This window comes from Acartia tonsa, chromosome 1 (assembly GCF_053477335.1).
Source record: "Acartia tonsa isolate MP-2025a chromosome 1, ASM5347733v1, whole genome shotgun sequence".
Taxonomy (NCBI): domain Eukaryota; kingdom Metazoa; phylum Arthropoda; class Copepoda; order Calanoida; family Acartiidae; genus Acartia; species Acartia tonsa.
In genome coordinates, this window is record NC_137260.1 from 37,734,258 (window position 1) to 37,756,753 (window position 22,496).

Genomic DNA, 22,496 nt, shown 5'->3' on the forward strand with positions numbered 1-22,496 from the left:
GAATCTGAGGTAACTTGAATTCCTCATCAGGGTAGGTAGGTATTTGTGGCTCCTTCCATAATTCAGGTTTGGCAACAATTTCACTACCGTTTATTTGTCCCTCTCCATACATCTCCTTGACCTCTGCTTCACTCTTTCCGCCGAACAGGCGGGACGTCAACTTCAGGGCTGTAACTGCCAAATTTCCCGCAGCTAACTCGCCGAAATTTACAACTTTGGTCAGGTAAATTTCAAGTGGACCATCTGGCGTCGGGGAAAATAAAACTCTCTTCATCTGGCTGTCGAACTCTGTGGCCAGGATGGAGTTATAAAACTTGGAGATATCCGCGGTTATACCAACCTTGTAACCGCGGAAAAGCATCAAATGATAAAATATCTTCTGCATTGGTGGCGGGCCTCCCAGCATTATGTTATTAAAACTGGTACCCTTGAACGTCAGAGAACTATTTGCACACAATCGCATGGGTGTGGAACTTGAATCCTCCTTGAAAGCAACCACTATTGATGAACAAGACTTAGGTCCTTCATACTGCAACTCTTCAGGCGTGGCTTTTTGGAAAACGCCTCTTCTTATGGCGTCGTTGAATACCTCCACATACATTCCATAGGTACCTTCCTTGACCATCCTGGCACGATCCTTTTCAGCAATTTTGCGGGCTAAACTCTCATTGTAGGGTAAAGTGTGAGGATCTTCAATATAAGCATATTGACCTGTCCACTTGTTGGACTGCAAGTCTAGTGTTAAACCTGCCTCAATTATCCTCTGCCTCTCACGCTGGTCCCAGGTAGTGCCGTCGGCCATAGCCTTGCACTCTTGACAAGCTGTACATCCTGGACAAAGTGCCTGCGGCTGTACGCCAAACGATTCAGACGTCAGAAAGTCTGGCAAAGTGCCTCCACTGACACTGACAGCCTTATAAGCCGACTTTTGATCTCCAGCTCCACCATCAGCACTCGTACAGATAAAACCACTACCAAAAATGGTTCGCCACAACATAGACTGGCCCACTTTCTGGTAGGTTGAAGGAAACACGTCAGGATGTGTATTTCCAATGATGATATCTAAGCCTCCACTAATATATGTAAACCTTTCTGGCGGCATTTTAAATATCTCGGCGGCAGTTTCGGGGTGGACCGAGCGCATCTCGTTGGCCCCGCCGAGGGTAGGCATGACAGCTGCCTCAAACTCCCTCAGATTGCCGTCCCTATCCTTCAAATAAAACACAACATTGCAGCAGGAAGACTCACTACCATCAGCTACAGAAATAGTTGTATATCTGCCGGTAGATTTCAGCTTCAACTTGTTGGATAACTTCTCAGACACAAGTGGCAAATTTGCCCCGGAGTCAAACATTACCGTGGCGTGGCAGGTGCCGCCGCCAGGTGCTACAACAGGAACTAACTGAAGTAAGAAGGTACAGGGGCTGGGTGCAGAACTTGACTTGTAAACTGTATTCACACCAGCACTAGCCTCATGGAGTAACCTGGAATGGTATCTGTCGCAATTATTGGTACCACAAACACCAAGCTTATCCGATTTATTACATTTGTCAGCAGTATGGCCGTCACATAGGCAAAGTTCACATAATTTCTTCTGCTGGACAACTTTCTTTCGGTCAACCACGTCCATCTTCTTAAACGTGAGGCAACGGAAAATCGGGTGTTTCTCCTTGCAGCTCTCCACAGGACATGCACTGTTCCACTTGGAAGCCTTGTCCTTTCCAGCCTTTCCATTCTTATTGTCGTTGCGGCCAGATACTTGCGCGGCGGCAGCTCTGTCACGATTTCTCTTGCCGGCGCCATTGTCATAGGACATATCACCAGCCAACATGGCACCCCTGGTCCTCTCCAGCAGTTCTACAATCTTCGGGATATTTGGTTGGTTCATGCTACCTAGCTCCATCATAATCTTGTCTTTCAAATTTTCAGGGCACTTGTCTTTAAAAATATGAATAAGAGTTAGGTGGTTGTAATCCTTAGCTGCAGAACCAACGATGGCTTCTACCTCCTGCATCATGCTCTTGAAGGTAGCAATTGCGCTAACCACGTCCACAGGTTTATCCACAGGTTTCATCTTGTTCAACTTAGTTAAAATCCTCATGAACCGGCGAGTGTTTGATAAAAACATCTGATCAAGAAACGCCCATTGTTCATTATGATCTCTAATCGCTGACACTTGCTTGCGTAGTTCCGGGTTGGTTATCACCTTATCCATACACAACATCAGACTTAACCTCTGGTCAGCAAATCCATAACCAGAGCATAGATCCTTAAAGACCTGTTTAAAGTTTGGGTAATCCGTGTCAGTACCGTCGAACGACGGCAACAAACTGTTGTCCCAGCGCCCATACTGCGGGTTGGAACTCCGAATATCCACAGCAGACATACTTCTGGAGAGCATGGCAGGTGTCCCACTCTCATCCAGATTAGATGAACGACATTCCATCTCTCTAAGCCTTCGGTACATATCACGTACTTCTTGGCGCAACTCCACGGAAATTTTAAGCACTCCCATGTCCATCTTCACCTTCTCAATGACGTCGAGGTTCCTGGCGACAGTGCTTGACCTCGCGTCGTCTGAATCATTGTCAAGCCAGTACAGAATTTTTGTACACTGCTCCAACGACGCATAAACTTTATCTGCAACAGTTTTCTGCTCACTAGCTTCATCCAAATCACGCTTGAACTCGCGCAGCTCACTAGTCTCCACGGCAGGTTTTAGACTTTTTATTAGGTCAGATTGGTCCTTGACCTCACTAAAAATGTCACGAATTGATTTTACAGTCACATTTTCACATGAACTAAAACTTTGGCAGGCTTTTAGATTGTCATAAAACACTTTTAACTGTTCATCAAAAACTTCTAGCCTTTCACTGCCAATAGCGATAGCTCGCTCAATTTTCTGCTTTTTGGTTAGTGGCATATTGATTCACTAGGTACTTATTTCACAGAAAAATTGTCACAGTTTATTGCATCAATAATTCACTAGATGCTATTGATCTCTTGATGAATGCTAACGCCTATCCATCAGATACTTTGAAATTGCTTGTGCAGCGCCTTCAACCATCAGGTTATTTGAAATTTGCTAATGCATAAGAGCTTCAGGTCTTTGAAATTGTCTCAACCATGACACTTTGGTTGAGCTTGACTTCCGAATTAGCGGGAAGTTCACGAGATCAGTTGGCGAACATACAAACCCCCAATACCAGGAACCATCAAGTTTCAACAGCAGGTTTGAATATAGATTTATTGATGAAATTATTTCAAAGACCTGAAATTACAAGATCAATTAATAAACAGAATAAAATATTATTCGTTATCTTAAAACTTTGAGCACTAAAAAAAATCTTTTTCTTTTCTTATGGTTAAAGAATCTTTGGAAACTTTGGCTTTAAAGGAAAATTATTTGGTTTAATAAATCATTGTTAAATGCAACAATAAGGCACATAAAAATTACTAAAACACATATTAATCATAATTAAGTTTCATGCTTAGCTGGCTAAAGCCTTTTTAAAACTACATATAATCGTCCTATACACCATACTTCTTAATCAAATTAACAAATTCTACCTGAAGCTCTTATGGTTTCAAATCCCTGATATACTAGGGTCGTTCACACTCAATGAGACCAATGATAGGCCCAATTTTGTTCTCCGAAATCTTCACACTCTCATATCTCATTCAAAAGTAAAGAACGTGCGCATCCAAAATAAACAAACACTCTATGCCGCGCCACATTATGAAAGGAAAGCCCTAAAAGACGACATTTGCGCTTTGTTTTTGGTTTAATGATAAGGAATTTAATTTCGAACTTGATAAACACAAAGCTTCCTCGAAAAGAGGTTAAGACACATTTCATCCAATTAAATTTATAACATTCGTTCTACATATTTTCATGATTTTAAAAAAATTATGCTATTTTTTTTACATTAATGCATTCAAGCATTTTATTATTAAAAAATCAAAATTATGTGATTTATAAATTGCTTTTTGTTATGATTTTTATGACAATGAAAATGTTTTAAGATTCAAAAAATTTATAATTTTGAGTCTTTCTATTATGACAGATAATTGTATTATTTTGACAAATCTCTATAAATATATATATTTATATATGCATTATTTACATATTTTAATAAATTTTTAGATTAGTATCATAGCTATTTTTATTTTGGTTAAACCTAATCGGAACCCTTACAAGAATAAAGGGGGGGGGGGGCGGATGTGCCATAAGAGACAATTTTCAATCATCTGAGATAAACTTTTCTTTCATAGAAATTTCCAGAGAAATTTCCCTTATATTTTCACTTGACACTTGCATTTTTTTCAATATTGACATGTATGCATTAATATAAGTGTCACGTAAAAATATAAGGGAAATTTTTATGAGAAAAAAAGTTTAACTCAGATGAATGAGAACTGTCTAATTTTGCGAAAAAAGCAAAAAAAATTTCGGCGGGAAACGGCGGTTCTTCACAGTTCCATATTGTTCTCCACAAAAGCAACTGCTGTGCTAAATTTTAGAGCTGTAATTCTTTAATGGGCTGAAATAATGCACTTTTAATAATTTACTTTTGGTTTCAAAAAGTGTTACATCCGCCCCCCCCCCCCCTCTACTAAGTCAATTAGACCAAAAGAAACAGAGTGTAGAATCAATCCGGCTACATACATTGGTCAAAAAGTGTACAATTTTGGTACAAATGGGCAACTTTTTCAACTATGTAATAAGTTCATGGATATACGAGGGTATAATAACGGGGGAAAACTTTATTCTGGTCAGTTAGAAGAAATAGGGTGGATGAAGGGAATCGATATTTAATTTTAGCTAGCTATGAGTACTAATTTTTAAGGATAACAACATCCAATAGCAGGTCTCTCTAGTTCTTACAGGAAATTTCTATTGGAGCCAGATCCCCACTCTAGTCTTACTACCTTTATTCAACATCAATAAAAGCGAAGCTCTGAAACGGTATGACAGACTAACATTAACTCTTGCAGATCAATCTAAGATGATAATAACAAATAAAAAGTTGTTGTCAAACAAGTTAAAATTCAACATGTTTAAAATGGACATTCTGGTAACGATTATAGAGTTGCTACGCTTTCTAAATCATACATAACTACTACAGGACTGATCAAACAAAATTTTAAATCGATAGGACAATTCTAACATGCCTGAATTAACGAAAAAAACTATCCGTTACGGACGTGCGAACCGACCTTAATTATAGAAAAGCTTTGCTTTTAAAAAGTACATAAAAAGATCACTAGCAATATATCGATTAATACGTCGGCTTTAAACAGATGACACACCAAGCTAGAATTGAATCAAGACAAAAGTAAGTGCCGAGCTCTAAGACCTATGTATGGTGAAATTAGACATAAAACCATGATGATTCCAGGTAAAACCAAAATATTTCAGCGGGATCTTTTTGAGAAAATTAGAATAAAAAATTTTAAGTTTAATTTTCACCCCCTAGGAGTTGCCGCATAATCATGACAAGAAAAGCAAAGATTATCTATTTAAAATTTTGAACAACTTTGCTTTTATAAGGTTTTTCATAAAACCACTCCTGAAGGGAGTTAATTAATTGCCATTTTTATCAGTTGCTTTGCTAAGGTCACGGAAATTCAGCCTTAAATAAATCATATATAGAGAGGTTTTATGAAAGAATTCATAAAAGCAAAGTTGTTCAAAATTTTAATAAAATATAATATCTTTGCTTTTCTTGTCATGATTATGCGGCAACTCCTAGGGGGTGAAAATTGAATTTGAAATTTTCAAATCTAATTTTCTCAAAAAGATCTCGCTGAAATATTTTGGTTTTACCTGGAATCATCATGGTTTTATGTCTAATTTCACCATACATAGGTCTTAGAGCTCGGCACTTACTTTTGTCTTGATTCAATTGCAGCTTGGCGTGATGAATTTCTTACTTGAGAAAATCTGTCTAAAATTCCGCATCTTACCAACGTCTGCAATAAGTTAAAAATTTAGTCTGACGGATTTATAAAGGAGTAGCTCGCGCTACAATATGAAACCTTTTTTATACTAGCTAGCAGGAACAATAGATATAATTAGGTACTATCTTTTGTATGTTGCATCTGATTTTCATGTAACCTGATAATTTGATGCTAGCAGCTGGCTAAATCTAATTCTCTCCCTTCCTACTGGATGAATGAACTGAACAATAAATGAGGCCCATGTTAGCGAGGTAATTTGACAAAAACATTTCTATCTGTCAATAAATACACTTACATCCTATATTTTCTGCAGGACCCCTTTTTCAGGTTTATAAACAAAACTTTGGATACCAGCATAATGTCTACTTTATATCTGTATCAAATCTTATAACTTTCTAAAAGATTATTTTACTCGTTAGTTCTACTTATGCGTGCGCACAAAAATTTTATAGTGGGTCAAGTTAGGGCCTTGATGCATGCATTGCAGCATTACATTAAAAAAATTAAAAGAATGGGCAAGTAAGACAGTATTCCTTAATCTACGATAAGAGCAATCTTCTACGGACGCCATAGTCTAAATGTAAAAAAGCTTAGCTTTTAATAATAAAAAAGGCGCAAATTCATTTAATAATCAAATTTATTTCTTACATAAACCAAAAAATAATCAACTTATACAAAAAAATTCATTTAAATAAGCGTCATAATAATTACATTAGATACATTTACATCATTTTGTGATAAAAAAATATACATATCATTTAATAAAAAAAAATAGATAGGTACATAAATGTAATAATGCCTTTATAACTAAAAGTTGCAAAGCTTTCCTATAATTCAAAATAAGGCACAGAAACACTTACTGTAAGTTACTAAAATTCATTTAATAATTTTACAGATTTTAAAAATAAGTTTGGGGTACAAATCACAATAAAAAAAAAAGCTTAAAAAGATAGATTTTATAATAAAATGTTAATTATAATACCAAGTGTCCCTTATGGATATATTTTTAGCTAAATCTTTTATGAGCACGATTTCCATTTAAAGTTTTAAAAATCATGTTAAGAGCTAAAGGGGTATTTGTACGATATGCATTTAAACTTGAATTTAGTGAACTGCATATTTTTTCCTGTTCAATGACTTGAACTACATTTGTAGGGCATATATTTGAAAGAATTTCAATTTTCCACCATTTAGTTTTTTAAATACCTATCAAGACTTGGAAATCGTAATTTATATAGCTGTTAGTGATGTCTAATTGTTTGTTATTTATTGCAATAAAAAAATATGTTTGATGGTATAATTGTAACTTAAGCTTGAAATCAGATTTCTGAAATGCACTTCATGCAACTATCCCTTAATGGTCTTAAGATACAAAAATAAAGCTTTTGGGGGAAAAACAAATAGGTAATATTAATAAAATTAAATTAACAACGGACAAAATGAACTATATTGAAAGCCGTCTATTAATCTACAATAAAATACCCATCCATTAGTACTTCCTTTTTGTGGTTGTCTTACCTTAAACTTGTATTGCATTCTACACACTGCACTGTACCATTTCAATACATAGATATTACATATGTTATTGTTCATTTAATTTTACATAAATTTCTCTATTGTTTACTTCATCTTATAACATTATAACATTTATAGTCACTCGTTTAATTATCATTTGGCTAGGAGTCAGGTCGAATACAAATACATATAAGATATTGTGGAGAACTGTCCAACGTGAAAGTAGCATAAGCTGTTGTACCCTGTTTTTTACGTACAAATAACTATGAAACGAGTGTCTATTTCTTGGTCCAAAACGGGTTTAACTTTAAGAATAGTTATTTATAGAATCATATTACATACTGCTTTCCGTGGATATTAAAATTTAAAAAATATGAGATTAAAACCAGTTTCCACGAATATTAAATAAAAATATCATAAAATTAATACCAGCTTTGTTAGCACCGGCCTTCGTCCCCTCGGGTCTAACAAAACTGGTTTTAATCTTATATTTTTCAATTTAACAACTGCGGCAAGCTGTCTATAATACGATGAGTTAAACAACTACTAACCGACTGTGGGATTTTTCATAAAATTTCAAAAGGAATTTGTGTTAAGTCTGTTTATTTACTAAAAAGCCCTATATAATAAACATTCTATTTGTCAATATACAATATTTGTAAATCATAAATTTTTAAGTAGTCAAGGAAGACCTTTCTTTCAGGAGAAAATCCAACATTTTATTTGGCTTAGCCTGTTCTCCAGCCGAAGCTCCACCATTCATGGCGACGCCCGGTCGCAATAGTTTAGCTTCGCTTACACCAGGTTCTTCTTCGCCGTCGTCAATGAGCAGTCGTTTGCCGACCTTAGGTTTTTTGGCGGCTTCAGACTTAACCATTTGATTTATTGCATCCAAGTCCTAATAATAGAAAAAAATGTTTAAAGGAAATACTTTGATTAAAGCCAAATATGACATATCATGGTTCCCTAAAAAAAATATTTTGCTTACCTGCTGAATTAGATAATTCAATAACTTACCTATATATAAAGCCTTAAAATGTAGGTACTTATAAGATTAACTTTTGTAACTAGAATTTTCTGTATAATTAAAAACAAGAATTTGGTAACTCACCTTTGCAGGGCTACTGCTGAAATTATAGGACAAGGCCCCTTTTGGTTTCAACGGGGAGGTGAATGGGGGCTGATTACCCCCAATATCTCCGCCAATGATTGTGGTGGTGCCATTATTTGCTAGTTGTTTGTTCACTGAGCTTGGCTTTAGAGCTCTAACATAAAGGGAATGATTCTCTGATACTTTCCTATCAGACAGATACAATTTTGTTGTTGCAAAGGTACTCTTTTCACTTAGGGCTGTATGATAATGTATGCACGTCAAATAGCTACTCTTTATATCTAAAAAATTATAAATGAAATAAAAAACAGTTTCAGGTCCAAAGTGTATATACATTCAGAGATCTAAAGGGATAAGACAATTGCTGATAAATTGATGTACAACCCCCATGTTGATACACAAAATTACACCTTCTGTAGATAAGTAACAATTAGTAGTTGAAACGTTTGGACACTCAACTTAATGTACAAACCAATCAAAATTCAATAAAAGTGCCCTAAGATGTTGAGCAACTAATAGGATAACGTTATTACAAAATTTTGGGGACTAGTGGAATAAACAGCCTAATGTCCCCTTCCTCCCTGATGTACATTACATCTTTCATTTTCTTGATACTCCAGGTAAGATTTTACTCAAGGTAGACAGACAACCGTCAATCAATCATTCAATCATGGAATTTTTTGTCTTAAAGGCTAAGTTAGATTTGCATTTTAATCAGTTAGATCTGCTTTTAAGCCAAGGTATTTCCCTAAATCAGAATAAATAAATAAAATTTTACAACGCAGTAGTCAATATAACTGTAGTTCCAAGATTTGATAAAGAATAAAATATGTTTTGCTTTGGACTACGTGTTAAGAAATAAAAAATGTATCATTCCTGCAAGGTGAGGCTGCAGGCGCAGCTCTTAGCATCGGAACTGGTGAAAGTGGTGGCTGGTTCTCCTGTCTGCGGAAACGTAGTGCAAATTCTTGGACCTTCTCCATGAAAACTAAAACACATTATAATAAGTCTGATATAAATGTTGCTATCTCATTATTCATATTTTCTTTCTGTCTTTTTGTCCGACTATTTTTAGATATTTGTTGGTCTGACAATTTGACTATCTATCTGTCCATTCACCTGTATTATAAAACATGATAAGATCACCGCGTTCAGTACCATCCGCCGCCACAGTACTCGAGTTTGCCATCCTGGTCGGAGTGGGCGGTGGCAGCCTGTGTCCGCCATCCGTACTAGCGACTGTGGCTGTCTTGTCAACGGCTTTAGCTTCCTTGGTGGGTTGGGACCGACGCAGTAAAACTGATCTAAATAGCAAAACATTATAAGAAAGATAGTCAGGAAACAACATAGAATTTACAAACTATATTATAGATTATTATTATGTAGTAGCGAAGCTGCTATTTAAGTTAGATTGATATTTTTTGTAAAGTACCAAATTTCCAAAGAGCATCAAGTTTACAACTTTATTTGTCTTTCAGCCTGATGGTCATTCAATGAAAGACATTTACCAATAACCATCTGCTATATATAATATAATTAACTTTGTCAGTTTGTCAATTTTGATTTTTGTCATCCTTGTTCTTAACTTATTCCTGGTACATTAACTCTGTACTATAGAAGAACACAATCTAATCTATGTTGTATAATAAGATATATAAGTTGGAAAGAATTTTAATGTTAGAGGTAGATTTAAAATCTGCATCAAATTTTAAGGATTTTTTTTTTAAAAATTCGTTTTTTGTATAATTCTTTATCTAAAAGCGGAAATACAATTTAAGTTAATTAATTTTTACATCTGTGATTGGTGGATTGAAAATGAAAACTATCTGCGCTCTGATTGGAGAAGCATTCAACCAATTAGAGCGCAGGTAGTTTTCAATCCACCTATCACGAATGTCAAAATTAATTAACTTAAATTGTATTTCCGCTTTTAGATAAAGAATTATACAAAAAACGAATTTTATAAAAAAAAAATCCTTAAAATTTTATGCAGATTTCAAATCTACCTCTAATATTAAAATTCTTTATAAAAACTTGAAAACTTATATATCTTAATGTATAAGGTATACCTATCAAAGGAAAAACAATCACAAAAGATAAACATGGAAAAGTTGTTTATTATTCCATTACAGTGAAATGTTAAACTAACCTGTAAACATGGCTGGCGCTCTGAGGCTGGTTTCTGTAATGCTTCATGATGTCTGTAAAATTCTTTTCAAACTGTCTACCAGACACCTAGTTATTCAATTCAAATTAGTTGCAGCAATATTACCTGGAGGCTACGGATCTAGGGTCACTGTGTTTAAAAAACAGGGAGGGGTTTGAAACAGTAAAAATAGGCAAACACTATTGCAAGACTTAATTTTATATGGCCAGCATAATCTCCACGTTCAATGTAATTATTGAACTATCAATTATATTTTAAGCATTCTTACACAAAGAGCTGGAGCTAGCTTGTGTGAATGTATATAATAAAATAAAAAAGTTTACCTTACAAACAATATAAAGACTGCACATGATGATCTGATCCAGATGCCTGTCCATCATAAGGTTGGTATGATTGACTAACACGTACTCTAAGCAGGTCCATATCTTTCTACGCTGGTCCACATCATGAATCTTAACAAAAGGTAAACATTATTACCAGCATTTAAACTCAAAATATCTTCACTTTTTAAAATATTTAGGTACATTATTTATTCATATTTTTTTGGTCATTAAATAATGTATTTTCAATATTTACTACTATGAACTAACCTGCATTGATGTGCACAAAGTCTCCAGCCTGATGTGAGCCAAACTGTAAACTTTTCTAAAAAACAGGGCAAGGCCGCCAGTCCGCCTGGGTTTACCAGCCGCTAGTTGTCCATTGGCTTCTGCTCCTGCGGCCGATGGTTCACCAGGTTTGCTTGGAGTATTGCTTTTAGAGGTCACAGTGCTTGGATTTGGCTTTGTAATGCTAATCCCACCATTCGATGGCTGTCGGGTTGCAACTAAAATAATGTTTTTTTTTCTGTCACAGATTAAATGATAACAATTTCTGACATAGTTTCATGTTGACTAATTGAACAATAACGTTTTACAGACAGAGGGATGAGATAGTATTTTAATTGCTAGCGGCTAAACCAATTTTTTACAGGCACTTTGGGGAGGGGGGGAGGGGCATCGATACCCTCTTTTTCAGTTTTAGTTTTTAAGTGTTGGGCGAGGGGGTATTTTTTTCTGGGGTCGATTTATCTTTAGAGGGTGCAGTGGTGGTACCCTCCCCCAAAAAAGTTATTAACATTAACTTGACCTAAGAGAGGCTTCGCTTTAACAAAGAAATCGGTTCAGCGGTTAGCGAGATCCTTTGGTACACACAGACAAAACTCTGCTTCTTTTATATAAGGATGTATAAAGAATACTTTTTAGAAAATATTATAACACCTACCAGGTACAACAGAAATCTTCATTGGAGAATGTGTGATTGGCTGACCAGCTGTTGTGGAGGTAGCAGGGGATGCCAGGATAGATTGACCGCTTATTGTGTTGCTTGCGACACTTGATGGAGAGTCAGAGTTGAGGCTGAATAGTTGGCGACGAGCTAGGGCACTTACAACAGGAGATCTAAACCTTTCAAATAAATAATATTAAATCTCGAATTCTTCCCTACTTAAAGCGGGTTATTGTAGGATAATAAAAAGGAAAAACCAATTTATCTTGCCATAATTATTACCTAGTTGGATGAAAATAATATTGCTTCAGTTACGATGCTTTTAGTTCTTGAAATGCCTAATATTTAAAATTGTAAGTGAGAGAAAGGAACTTTTTATAGATCCTATAAAATAAATTATTAGGTGCATTAAGAAACTTGCTAGATAGATATCCAAAATGTAAAAGTGATTTACTTTAGAGTACCTATTAAATCTTTGAGAGACATTTTTCAAAGATTTTAAGCTTATGAAAATTGACATCCTTATTACTAAATATCAAGTTCTTACCTTTCTCCCGTCATTGGAGATCTGATCTGGTATTGCCTATGATGAGACAACGGCGACTGTAACAAATGACCCGTCCCAATAACACCACCATCCAATCCCATGCCCCCAGCACCCCCTGCTGATGCGGGCAAGGATACATCCTCGCATGTGGGAATACCAGCTCCACCATTCTCCACGCTGGCGGCCCTAACCGCCCCCCAAACGCTGGAGGTGGATACCCAGGCCTGAGACTCTAGAATTGTTTCTTCCAAGCCCTAGAACAAAATATATATATAAGAGTCCATGAAAGATTGTTGACACGTTCAGATGCTTTAAAAAAATATATTTTGATAAAACAACCAGTTCAATGAGTTTTATTTATAACTACACTGTTCCACCCTCAGATGTAAGAACTTTATTTTAGTGTTAGGCCGAAATGACTTAGCAATTGTATCTGTAAGTACGTCTAATAACACCCTTTGCTATTTTTAAAATCGGAGAAAATTTTTCTTGCAAGAAAATTGCAAAAGTTCGCAACCTTTTTTAGCACCACTACATAAACTCATTAAGCCTTTTTGTGACTATATTAAAAATAATTCTTTTTGTTTTATATTGTTTTTTTATTCAAATATTTGACAAACTTTTCCCTGCGTCAATAAAATAAAGTCAGTTTTTTACTGTTTCCAGGTTTTTCTTTATAATTTTAACAATTAAATATAATATAAATCTTTATTATCTATTATTTGAATTATCATACACATTAAAATGTGAAGTATAAGCTTGAATAGCACTTTTTTCAACGAATGTTTTAATGACATTATATCAAAATAATTCCTCTTAAATATCACACAACATATGATTGGGAAGTATAGCCATTTCTTGGAGGTATAATATTTACAAAAATACCATTAATTCTGTTTTTATCAGAAGTTAAAAAATTGAACAATTCTAAAACAATAGTTGGCTGTCTAGATATTGAGTACACTAAGACGACGGCTCTGTTCTATTGAAATAATGTTGCAAAAAGAGGGGTTCTGAAAGTAATCTACCTAATTTTTTTTTAAAGAACCAACAAGTACTGTCAGTATCTATTTTCTTGTCATCTAGCAGACAATCAAATCATAACACAATTTTCATGATAAAATATTCAGGTTTCTACTTCACATTTTAAAAAATATACTGATCAATAAAATGTTCAAAATTTTACTTTGTACTAATTAAAAAAGTATGTTGTAATTCTTATTTTAAAGTTACATTTTTATCCCTGACAAAATCATAGACGACTTTTAAAGGCATCTTATCTAAACTTTTTGAAGAAAAGCTTAAAAACGTTAATTAAGTATGAAAACTATTTTCTTTGATTTTTCTGAAGTTATTATCGCATTCTATGGGTTTTCTATTATCATTTACTTATATCGAAAGTGCCAAACATTGTACCCCAACTTATTCATTTAATAAAAAACGAAGCGTGAATAGGTAGTGTACATTCAATCGTGCCTTGAAAAACCTGTTGCTTTCTCAACATGTAATAAGTTTTAACTTTTACCTGTAAATGTTTGACCATATCTCTGGCTAAACCGTCCTCAGCTCTTATAATGATTTCAATGACCTGTTACCAAGACATTATAGTTTCAAGATACAAAATCCTAAGCAAATCAATAAATTCATACTCAGTTGTACGACATTATCCCCCAATTAATCTTAAAACTTGCAATAAAGCTGAATAAACAATAAAAGGTAATACAGGATTTCTTTAAGTCACAAAAAATATTAATGTCTGTTGTGAAAGGAAAAGCAAACCACAGAGAACGTCTAAAAAAATAAAAATCTGATAAAAATATTCTTTCCAAAAAGAGTACCTACCTACCTAATAAGGGAAAGGAATTTAAACTTTTGGTTATTTATTATAAAATATAAAGTCTATTCCTTATAGAAATGGTAAGCTTCTAGTTCCATAGTATCCAAGATCCAGGGAAAGTTGCGTTGACTGTTGTAAGAGGACATCACTATCTCCAAACTTGCGGAAAACACAGCCTACACAAAAGTAGATTTTCTTACAAGAACAAATACAACAATTGGTCTAAGAAAGATGCATGAATCTATCTTTCTTCCATCGAAATTAATATTCATCTATGCAAATTCATTTAGCGAAAAAAATACCTTTCCATCTACCTAATCTACCCAGGAATCAAATGAAAAATTGTTGTTCATCCCCAATTATGATAAAAGCTTACCCTTCTAAAGATTACAACTAGTGGGTGAAATGTTTGGACATTTAATGAACTAACCAATTACAATTCAATAAAAGTCCCCAAAGTTTTTATGCCAACGAATAAGAAAACGTTACCATGAAACTTCGAGGACTAGTGTAATAAACAGCCCAAAGTTCCTTCCCTCCCTGTATTTACCTGAATAAAGACATCTTGTTCTAAAACAGCTCCAAGAGACTTTTGAGTCTTTTGCTCCATCAAAACTATCTTTTCCAAAATTCTAAAGCATAATGTAATTTTTTTTGAAGATTTTAATAAATGTAAAAAGAAACACAAAGATAGAAATAACTACTCTTATAATATTTATCAATCCCCACCTGTAATCTTTACAGATGAGTTGAAGTTGAGGTGAAAATACTTAAGTGTGTCAAAAAATTTGATGTGTTTGTTTGTAAGTGTAAAATATAAGACGTATATATTACAAACGAATACCTAATGGAGAATTTTTTGGTCTTTTTATTATTTAGCCGCTTGCCTTGCTAGAAATATACCACTAATATGCCTCTTATTTTTCAAACAGTAATCATTATTTAGACATCACATAGAAAATTCAACTTTAGGGCCAAAATTTTTATAAGAATGCATTGATATATTCAAATCTTTAAAAAAATTGTATCAATGTATAGTATGTATATTAGTATAATACCTGTAAAAAAGTTTTTCACCCATCTTGAGCCTGAGGGCTGCGAAGGAAGCATGGCTGCCTGGATGTCCGTCCTGGCTCGGGGCTGTGTAACGCGACGTAAATTTATTTCCCAACAGGTTCAACTTTTCCTTTAGTGGAGGTTCCATTACTCACTACACACATGCTTTTATTTTTTAACACTTTTCTACTTGAGTCAGGGGTGTATATTCTGCAAAATTGACCCTGGTAAAGGGGGGTAAAAAAAAAATAAAAAATATATGTTGTTGGGGGATATTTAAAAAAAAATTCTGAAGTTTTTTTTTCCGTTTCCCCCCCTTTCTTGCTTGAAAAAACCACGAGGGAAAAAAAAGAAAATTTTGCAGCAGGGGAAAAAAATTATTCATGTGCAGAATATACACCCCTGACTTGAGTCGTCTAGCAAAAATAAAAAAATGGTAAATATCCGTGTAATGCTAAAAACATTTAATCACTGTGCATTATTAAAAAGGGCATTGGACAGTAACAAAAGGGTGTTTTGTGAGTAAATGCCTGAATATTATCAGCAATCTTTGGATTAAACTTGTTTAGTATGACAAGTAACTCAGGACTAGGTTCACCTTTCTGGGCTCCTAACATCTGAACATTTTTATTCTTATTATTTAGTCAATATTTATGTAATTCATATTCATGTAAAGAAAGGTTCAAGGAAAATGTACCTATTTGTAAGAAATATTTTTAAAAGTATTGGGACCATTTATAAATAAGACAAAAAGCTAAAAACGAATATTTTAAAACAAGTAGAAATAACCACATATCTTTATTTCTTTTAATTTTTTTCAAACAAACAAAACAAAGAATTGGTTGATCTTACGTTGTCTGGTTTCATATTACCTGTTTCCAGGAAGCATAAGCTCATACAAAAATCACCATCACCCTTTTATATTTTCTCGATTTATTGTTGCTTATCACATAAAATTCAATTGTCGCTAAAAGTAAGCCCCTACCTTATGTAGTCTTGAAACGAGGTAGGTAGCGTTCGTTATCGGCGTCAACATTTGCTGTTGACTGTTATCCCGTGGCGCCATATACCGCCGTCCGGATAGAGGAGTGCTTGGGATAAGCCTGTTAATAAAAACATGTTAAAATTCATATAAATCATTTTGTTAAATTCAAAATAAACTTGATTTGTAAAACTGTAATACCTTGCACTAAATTCTTCAGTTAAATTCCGCCTGGCTACGCCCAACTTCTCCACAAGTTCAGCATCACCGCCGACAGCAGTTCTATAACCACCACCAAACGCCGCTTTCGACGGCGTTCCAATCTCAACTGTCGCCTCTTCTCCGAGAAAAACTCTCTCGTCATATTCTCCAATGTTCAAAACAAAGGCTTCATATTCTTTTCTCAGTGTCTTTAGATTTGCATCAAAATAATCCTTATCCAAAATTCCACACAAATTACTTTCATCGCCGCGTAGCCGTTTCTCGTCAAACAGCCGTTTTAGAAACGGTTTGAGGTAGTGCTCGCGGATAGATTTGACCTCGTTGGGGATACCGTCATGGCTGGAGCATAGTTTGTCTAGAATACATGGCACCAGGCTGCTGCTAAACATTTCATCTTCGCTAGTTTCAGTTTTTATTCGAGCTTCTTTTAGTAGGTCATTTCGGTTATCTAAAAAATTTGAAATCTTGAATAACCTTTTAAATAGACTGTTTTAGAGGTCTTTAGGACCGGACAAATTTTTAAAATGTAAAAGCTATAACAAGATAAGTATAGTTACCCAAAAATGCATTGGCGTGGACATAGTCTAAACATGTAAGAAGGAGATGATAACTATTCACAAGGTCGTCAGATATACCAGAAAACACACTCTTTACCCTAAATATTAATAATAAATAACTAACTATGAGTACGGACGATTGCAGCCAATAATAATCTTCTTTAAACTATAGGTATTAAATAAACATAAAGCATACAGAAAATAAATAAAAATAATATCCAGAGACAGCAGAATAGGTAAGTGAAGAACAATAAGTGAAGGAATTTTATTTTTGTTTTAAAATAGTTTTATTTTTGATGATTTATGATCTAACCCTTAAAAACCTACGACCTAAGTAACTCTTGTTAGTTATGTTTATTTTAATGTTCGCTTCATTAAAGTTCACCACTTTGCTTTACATTTGGATTGCATTTCCAATTAAAATACTGTACCTAATAAACAAAGTCCAGGTAAAGTCAAACAATTCAGTTACTGTACAAGGAGTCCTCTTTTGTTTACGTGATGTCTTGGGTCGTGGAGTTGATGTGTTCAAGTCCTAACAAAAATAGTAAAATTCAATTTTAGCAATCAAAGGACAATTATATTTGAGATGAAAATTGATCTATTGGGGGAATGAGATAAATAGTTCCAATGTGTATTTACTTTTTACCACAAAACATTAAATCCGACTTCCCAAAATACATGCCGAAGGATTGTATCCGTCTCATATCAAGTTTTTATTGCATTTAATAACATAGGTAATTTTGATGAAAATAATTCAATTACCCTAGCCACACACCCCCCTATTTTTTTTATTTCTTTTTATATATTTTCTTGCTAACCTTGAATAAGTCTGAAAATATTGGTTGATACTTCTTAAAGATGACATGACTGGTGCTAAAATTTCTTTTCAATTTCTCAATTTTCTCCACGAGTTCGTGGCTAAGGTTTGTCATATCCGCCCACTTCTTGGCTTTGTCGAAAAATTCAATAAGAGACAGGTTGGCGTTTCTGAGAAGTCTTGTTAAAGAAACACCGTTCCCTTCCACCATTTTCTCTGCCCCAACCGTGGGAACTGTTGATCTAAAAAGAATAAACAAAATATAGAATATAATTCAATACAGTGCACGTGCAATAATCTAAGACGTTAATATATATTGACCTTCTACTTATATGTCAGACAGGTGACAATATTAATGAAACATTTTCATTTCTTTAGGTTTGAATTATCCATTACATATTCACAAGAAATAAATCCTTACTTGCGACAAGCCACATAAAGTGCGCAGGCAAGCCAGTGCATCTGATTTCCTTCCAAGGTGTAGTTTTGGACAGTTTTGTTGTACGAGTGCCACGCCTCCTCCTTTGTTGACTCGTCCATGTTTAACTCTGCGCATAATGTCCTGAATTTTTTAGTGAGAGGTGATTTTTATAAAATGAGATAGACAGGCAAAAAATAGTTAAGTTAACTTGTGACATAACATACCTACTATTTTCGCTAATTCTATGGTGATTATAGATAATAAATGCACTGGGAGTATAACAAGCATACTTAAAGCACAATAAGCGGATTTTTTATGTACTTATTAGATTGATAACAGCTCATATTCAAATCAAAAGTCGAGCTGCTTGGCCAGCAATAGCGTCCAAGCACCATCATGCCCATGGGCGTGCTTCAGCCTTAGGGATACGCACTGCACCTGGGCAGCTTGACATGGGCAATATCCGCAATAATCATTAATCATTATGGTGTTTCTTATAATCATAGTCATATTTTAACGTAATATATTGATTAATATAATGATTGGATGTGAAATAAATACTAAATAGATAACCATCATGTATTTATGTGATAATGAATTATTTTAATTAAAATTCTATGATTGTTTAATGTTTATATTATCACTGTGCCATATTATAATATATATTTATTTTATTTCTCGATGGAGGATAATTGTCCGAGATCGGGGCTTGTCGGATCTATGGTTAATAAATTGAATTTGAACATGTAAAGTATCTGAAAGTAATAAATGTTATTTTCAGCGGGGGGAAGGTAGTGAGGGTAAAATAGTTTCCTTTAGATTGCAACAACTATTATCTCTAAGCATATCTTTACAGTTTTTGTTTAATGTAAGTCACATTTACCCAGATAGTTTAAAAATATTTTTAAACGGTGAATTTAACAGCGTAGCTTACCTATATTTTTCCTCTATATCTGACCTTGAGGACTCCGACATTTTAAAATTTAGACACCTGAAAATAATGAAAAAAAATCAAGGAGTTTAGAAATGTAAATTTCTCTTAGCATTGCTAAATCATCACAGTTATATGTTTGATTAGATCTACATAAAAGAAAAAAGGGTGAATGTTTTACAAGGAAAAATTATTGTAAAACCGCGGGTAGCGTAGCAAATGTAAGATAACCAGTATGGCCAGGCATTGACAGCAAGGGTAGACCAGAAAGAAACTTTTTCTCTCGTTCACGACAAACTTCAAGTTTTCTTTTTCTATTATTTTCTCCCTCTTTATCATCATTTGAGGCTTCGGTGCTCTCATCTGTAGTTTCATCATTTATATCCTCTTTGACCTTATTTGCCTCTTTGGCTTCTAAAGGATCAAATTCCGGGTCAAATTCAGGCAAAGTAATCTTTCTAACTTGAAATTCTCTCAGCAAACATTCAATAGTGTTGACTTCAGTAAAGCCATCGGCCTTTAGTGCCTCACAAGTTTGCTGTACTTGTTCAATGCAGGGAGAAAAGGAACAAATACGACCGCCTGACTTTTTCATGGACTTTTTAGCATGGCCCACAACCTTCCATGGGTGGGGTAGGTCAAGAAAGACAGCATCAGCTGCGCCCTCGACAGGTTCAAATCCTAATTCACAAACATCACGATGATAGCATGTGACATAGTCACTTATACCATGATCCTGAAATTCTTCTTTGGCTTTCTCGCTGCGCTGCTGATGGAAGTCAAATGTGTGAAGATGACCGGAAGGAGCAATTGTACGGATTAGACTATGAGACAAGGAACCACTTCCTGCAAAATTAAATGAAAAATTATTGTTTTATTACAGTAGGTATTCAATGTTTTAATGCTGTTTTTGAAATGAAAAAAATAACGCAACTGCTGCTAAGTTAACTAACTGTCACTTATAAAATAAAGCTTTTATGCAGTTTCTAAATATCTGCAATACGTTGAAATAGTACCTGTCCCACTTTCAACAACAACACAACCAGGTTTCAGCTCTAATTGTAGGATAATCATAGCTATATCTGTAGCGTACAAAATCTGAGTTCTGGAGAAAAGAAATTAAACATGTGTGTTTTACATGTTTGATAACGGATATTAGAAAACTTTAATCATTTTGAATTCATAGGACATTAGATATTCTTCATTTAACAAGGATGGCAACATCCGACAAACGAACATTAACACTTGCGTAGTGTCAGGACAGAATAATTAGAATATAAATGTATTAAAGTCGAACGAAACAAAATTGTAAGTAAATCTGCTGAAGAACTGCTTAAATACAGGATATTGTTTAAGGACATACTTACATTTTTGGACTTGATTATAGAGATGCTACGCTTATAACAATGTACTATGTTGTCCTAGGAATCTGTATTTCAAAAATCAGACCAATCCGATAATTTTATCACATAAAAATTTGATATTAAAAAAGTTAAAAGCAACATGTTTAAAATGGACGTACGGGCTTTCTGGTAACGATTATAGAGTTGATTTGCTTTCTAACTCGTATCTAACACCTATAGGAATCACCATGCAAAATATGAAATCGATAGGACAATTCTAACATGCCTAAATTAACGATAAGAGCTATCCGTTACGTACGGACGGACCCTAATTAAAGAAAAGCTTCGCTTTTAAAAATGTATATAAGGAAAAAAAGATTGTATTTGAATTTTAAACTAGTTTATCTCCCAAAATATCTGATTTACATTTATTAAGAACCTAATTATCTTCAGATTTATCTTTTATCTCAATTAAATGATACCAGATGATAAAAGCTGGTATCTGCACATGTTTATATTTTATCCCTGTGTGGTAGTGAACGTGTCCATAGTTCTGGAGTAGGATGCAAAGCAAATGCAAATCCTTTGCTCAAGTTGACTCTGTGGCCAAACTTTTTACCAATGAGATCCGCCGCCTTCAGAGCTCCATACTTGGTCTGATAGATATTTTCAACCTCCTGGTAATTGGGTTAATTTATTAAGAAATACGTAGTAAGTAATGTGAACTTCCAATTATTTCATTTTTCATGCATTAGGGAGGAAAAATGTAGACAATTTTTTTATTCTAAAGTATAGGTATTAGAAAATAAAATATTTTCAATTAAGACAGCTTTATTGTCTACAACTTTTCTTTAATATCCTATATATTATTCTCTCTTTTAATTATTACAGTGTTACACTTTCATGGATATGTATTTGCCTAGCTGTATAAAATTAACTATAATTTAACCCTTTCCTGATTTCCCTTTTTGCTAAGGGTTGTGTGTGTAACCTTGACCGGAATTATCGTAGAAAAATTTATGTGCAATAACACCAAATCATTCTCTTCTATTACATCTTTGTATTTGTTGAACGACATTTTATTAAAAAGTCTGGAAATTGAATCATTTGTAAAAACCTGAACATTTAATATTAAGGGTAGGTGTCTGTCCGTTATTAACGGATAGATCTTATCGCTATTGTAGCCTTGTTAGAATTATAATACGAATTAAAATTGATGATTCCTGTAACAGTTGATCAGGGTGCAACAATGCAACATGTCGACATGGATAACTTTACATTTCCTAGATGATTTTGGGAAAGATTACAATTAATGTAGAAGTGTTATAAATGTGTTCGTTTGTATCAACGGATTATTAGTTAACATTCACTTCTAAAAAGATGTTGTCAGTCTCGGTCTTAACAATCTATATATATTAATATAAAAATATAATACCTACATTTTGTTAATTCATAACTCTCCTTCCAGAGCAATTTTGACTTAATAAAGAAGCGCACGTCACTATTTAGATACAATTAAGGAATTTTAAGATATATTTAGGCCGGCCGTATCTTTGAATAAATAATATATGGTTCATAAATGTTGAGGTATGTGTGAATTAAAACAATCTAAAGAGAAGTTAGCTGTATATAGTTATTTACAATTTAGCTACAATATACTAGAGGAGGGAAGGCATAAGGGCTTTACTTTATCCTTATTTTACTATTAAAAGAAATTATAAAAATTTCTTATAAAACTTATGAGATCGACCTCCTTA

General features: G+C 34.1%; 2 protein-coding genes across 3 annotated transcripts; both read right to left on the bottom strand.

The window, feature by feature from the left end:
• Positions 1–6,583: 6,583 nt before the first annotated feature.
• On the bottom strand, positions 6,584–19,508 carry LOC145318539 (retinoblastoma-like protein 1). Of its 2 annotated transcripts, none has more exons than XM_080159887.1 (21): positions 19,400–19,508; positions 18,466–18,606; positions 18,046–18,286; positions 17,656–17,759; positions 17,225–17,322; positions 16,647–17,115; positions 16,449–16,566; positions 15,994–16,080; positions 15,466–15,593; positions 14,958–15,039; positions 14,475–14,583; positions 14,096–14,157; positions 12,571–12,824; positions 12,021–12,202; positions 11,348–11,583; positions 11,081–11,209; positions 10,740–10,825; positions 9,710–9,894; positions 9,470–9,578; positions 8,591–8,780; positions 6,584–8,377 (listed from the first exon to the last, which is right to left on the bottom strand). In XM_080159887.1, exons 1-21 carry the CDS (start codon positions 19,438–19,440, stop codon positions 8,153–8,155), a joined length of 3,276 nt encoding a protein of 1,091 aa, XP_080016013.1. In that variant the 5' UTR covers positions 19,441–19,508; the 3' UTR covers positions 6,584–8,152. The 2 variants fall into 2 exon arrangements, with proteins under 2 accessions (XP_080016013.1, XP_080016002.1); XM_080159876.1 differs by having other exon boundaries at positions 8,591–8,774; positions 9,464–9,578.
• Positions 19,457–21,851, bottom strand: Trmt61 (tRNA methyltransferase 61). Its single transcript, XM_080159897.1, has 4 exons — positions 21,693–21,851; positions 21,265–21,414; positions 20,413–20,501; positions 19,457–20,242 (listed from the first exon to the last, which is right to left on the bottom strand). Exons 1-4 carry the CDS (start codon positions 21,815–21,817, stop codon positions 19,587–19,589), a joined length of 1,020 nt encoding a protein of 339 aa, XP_080016023.1. The 5' UTR covers positions 21,818–21,851; the 3' UTR covers positions 19,457–19,586.
• Positions 21,852–22,496: the final 645 nt, after the last annotated feature.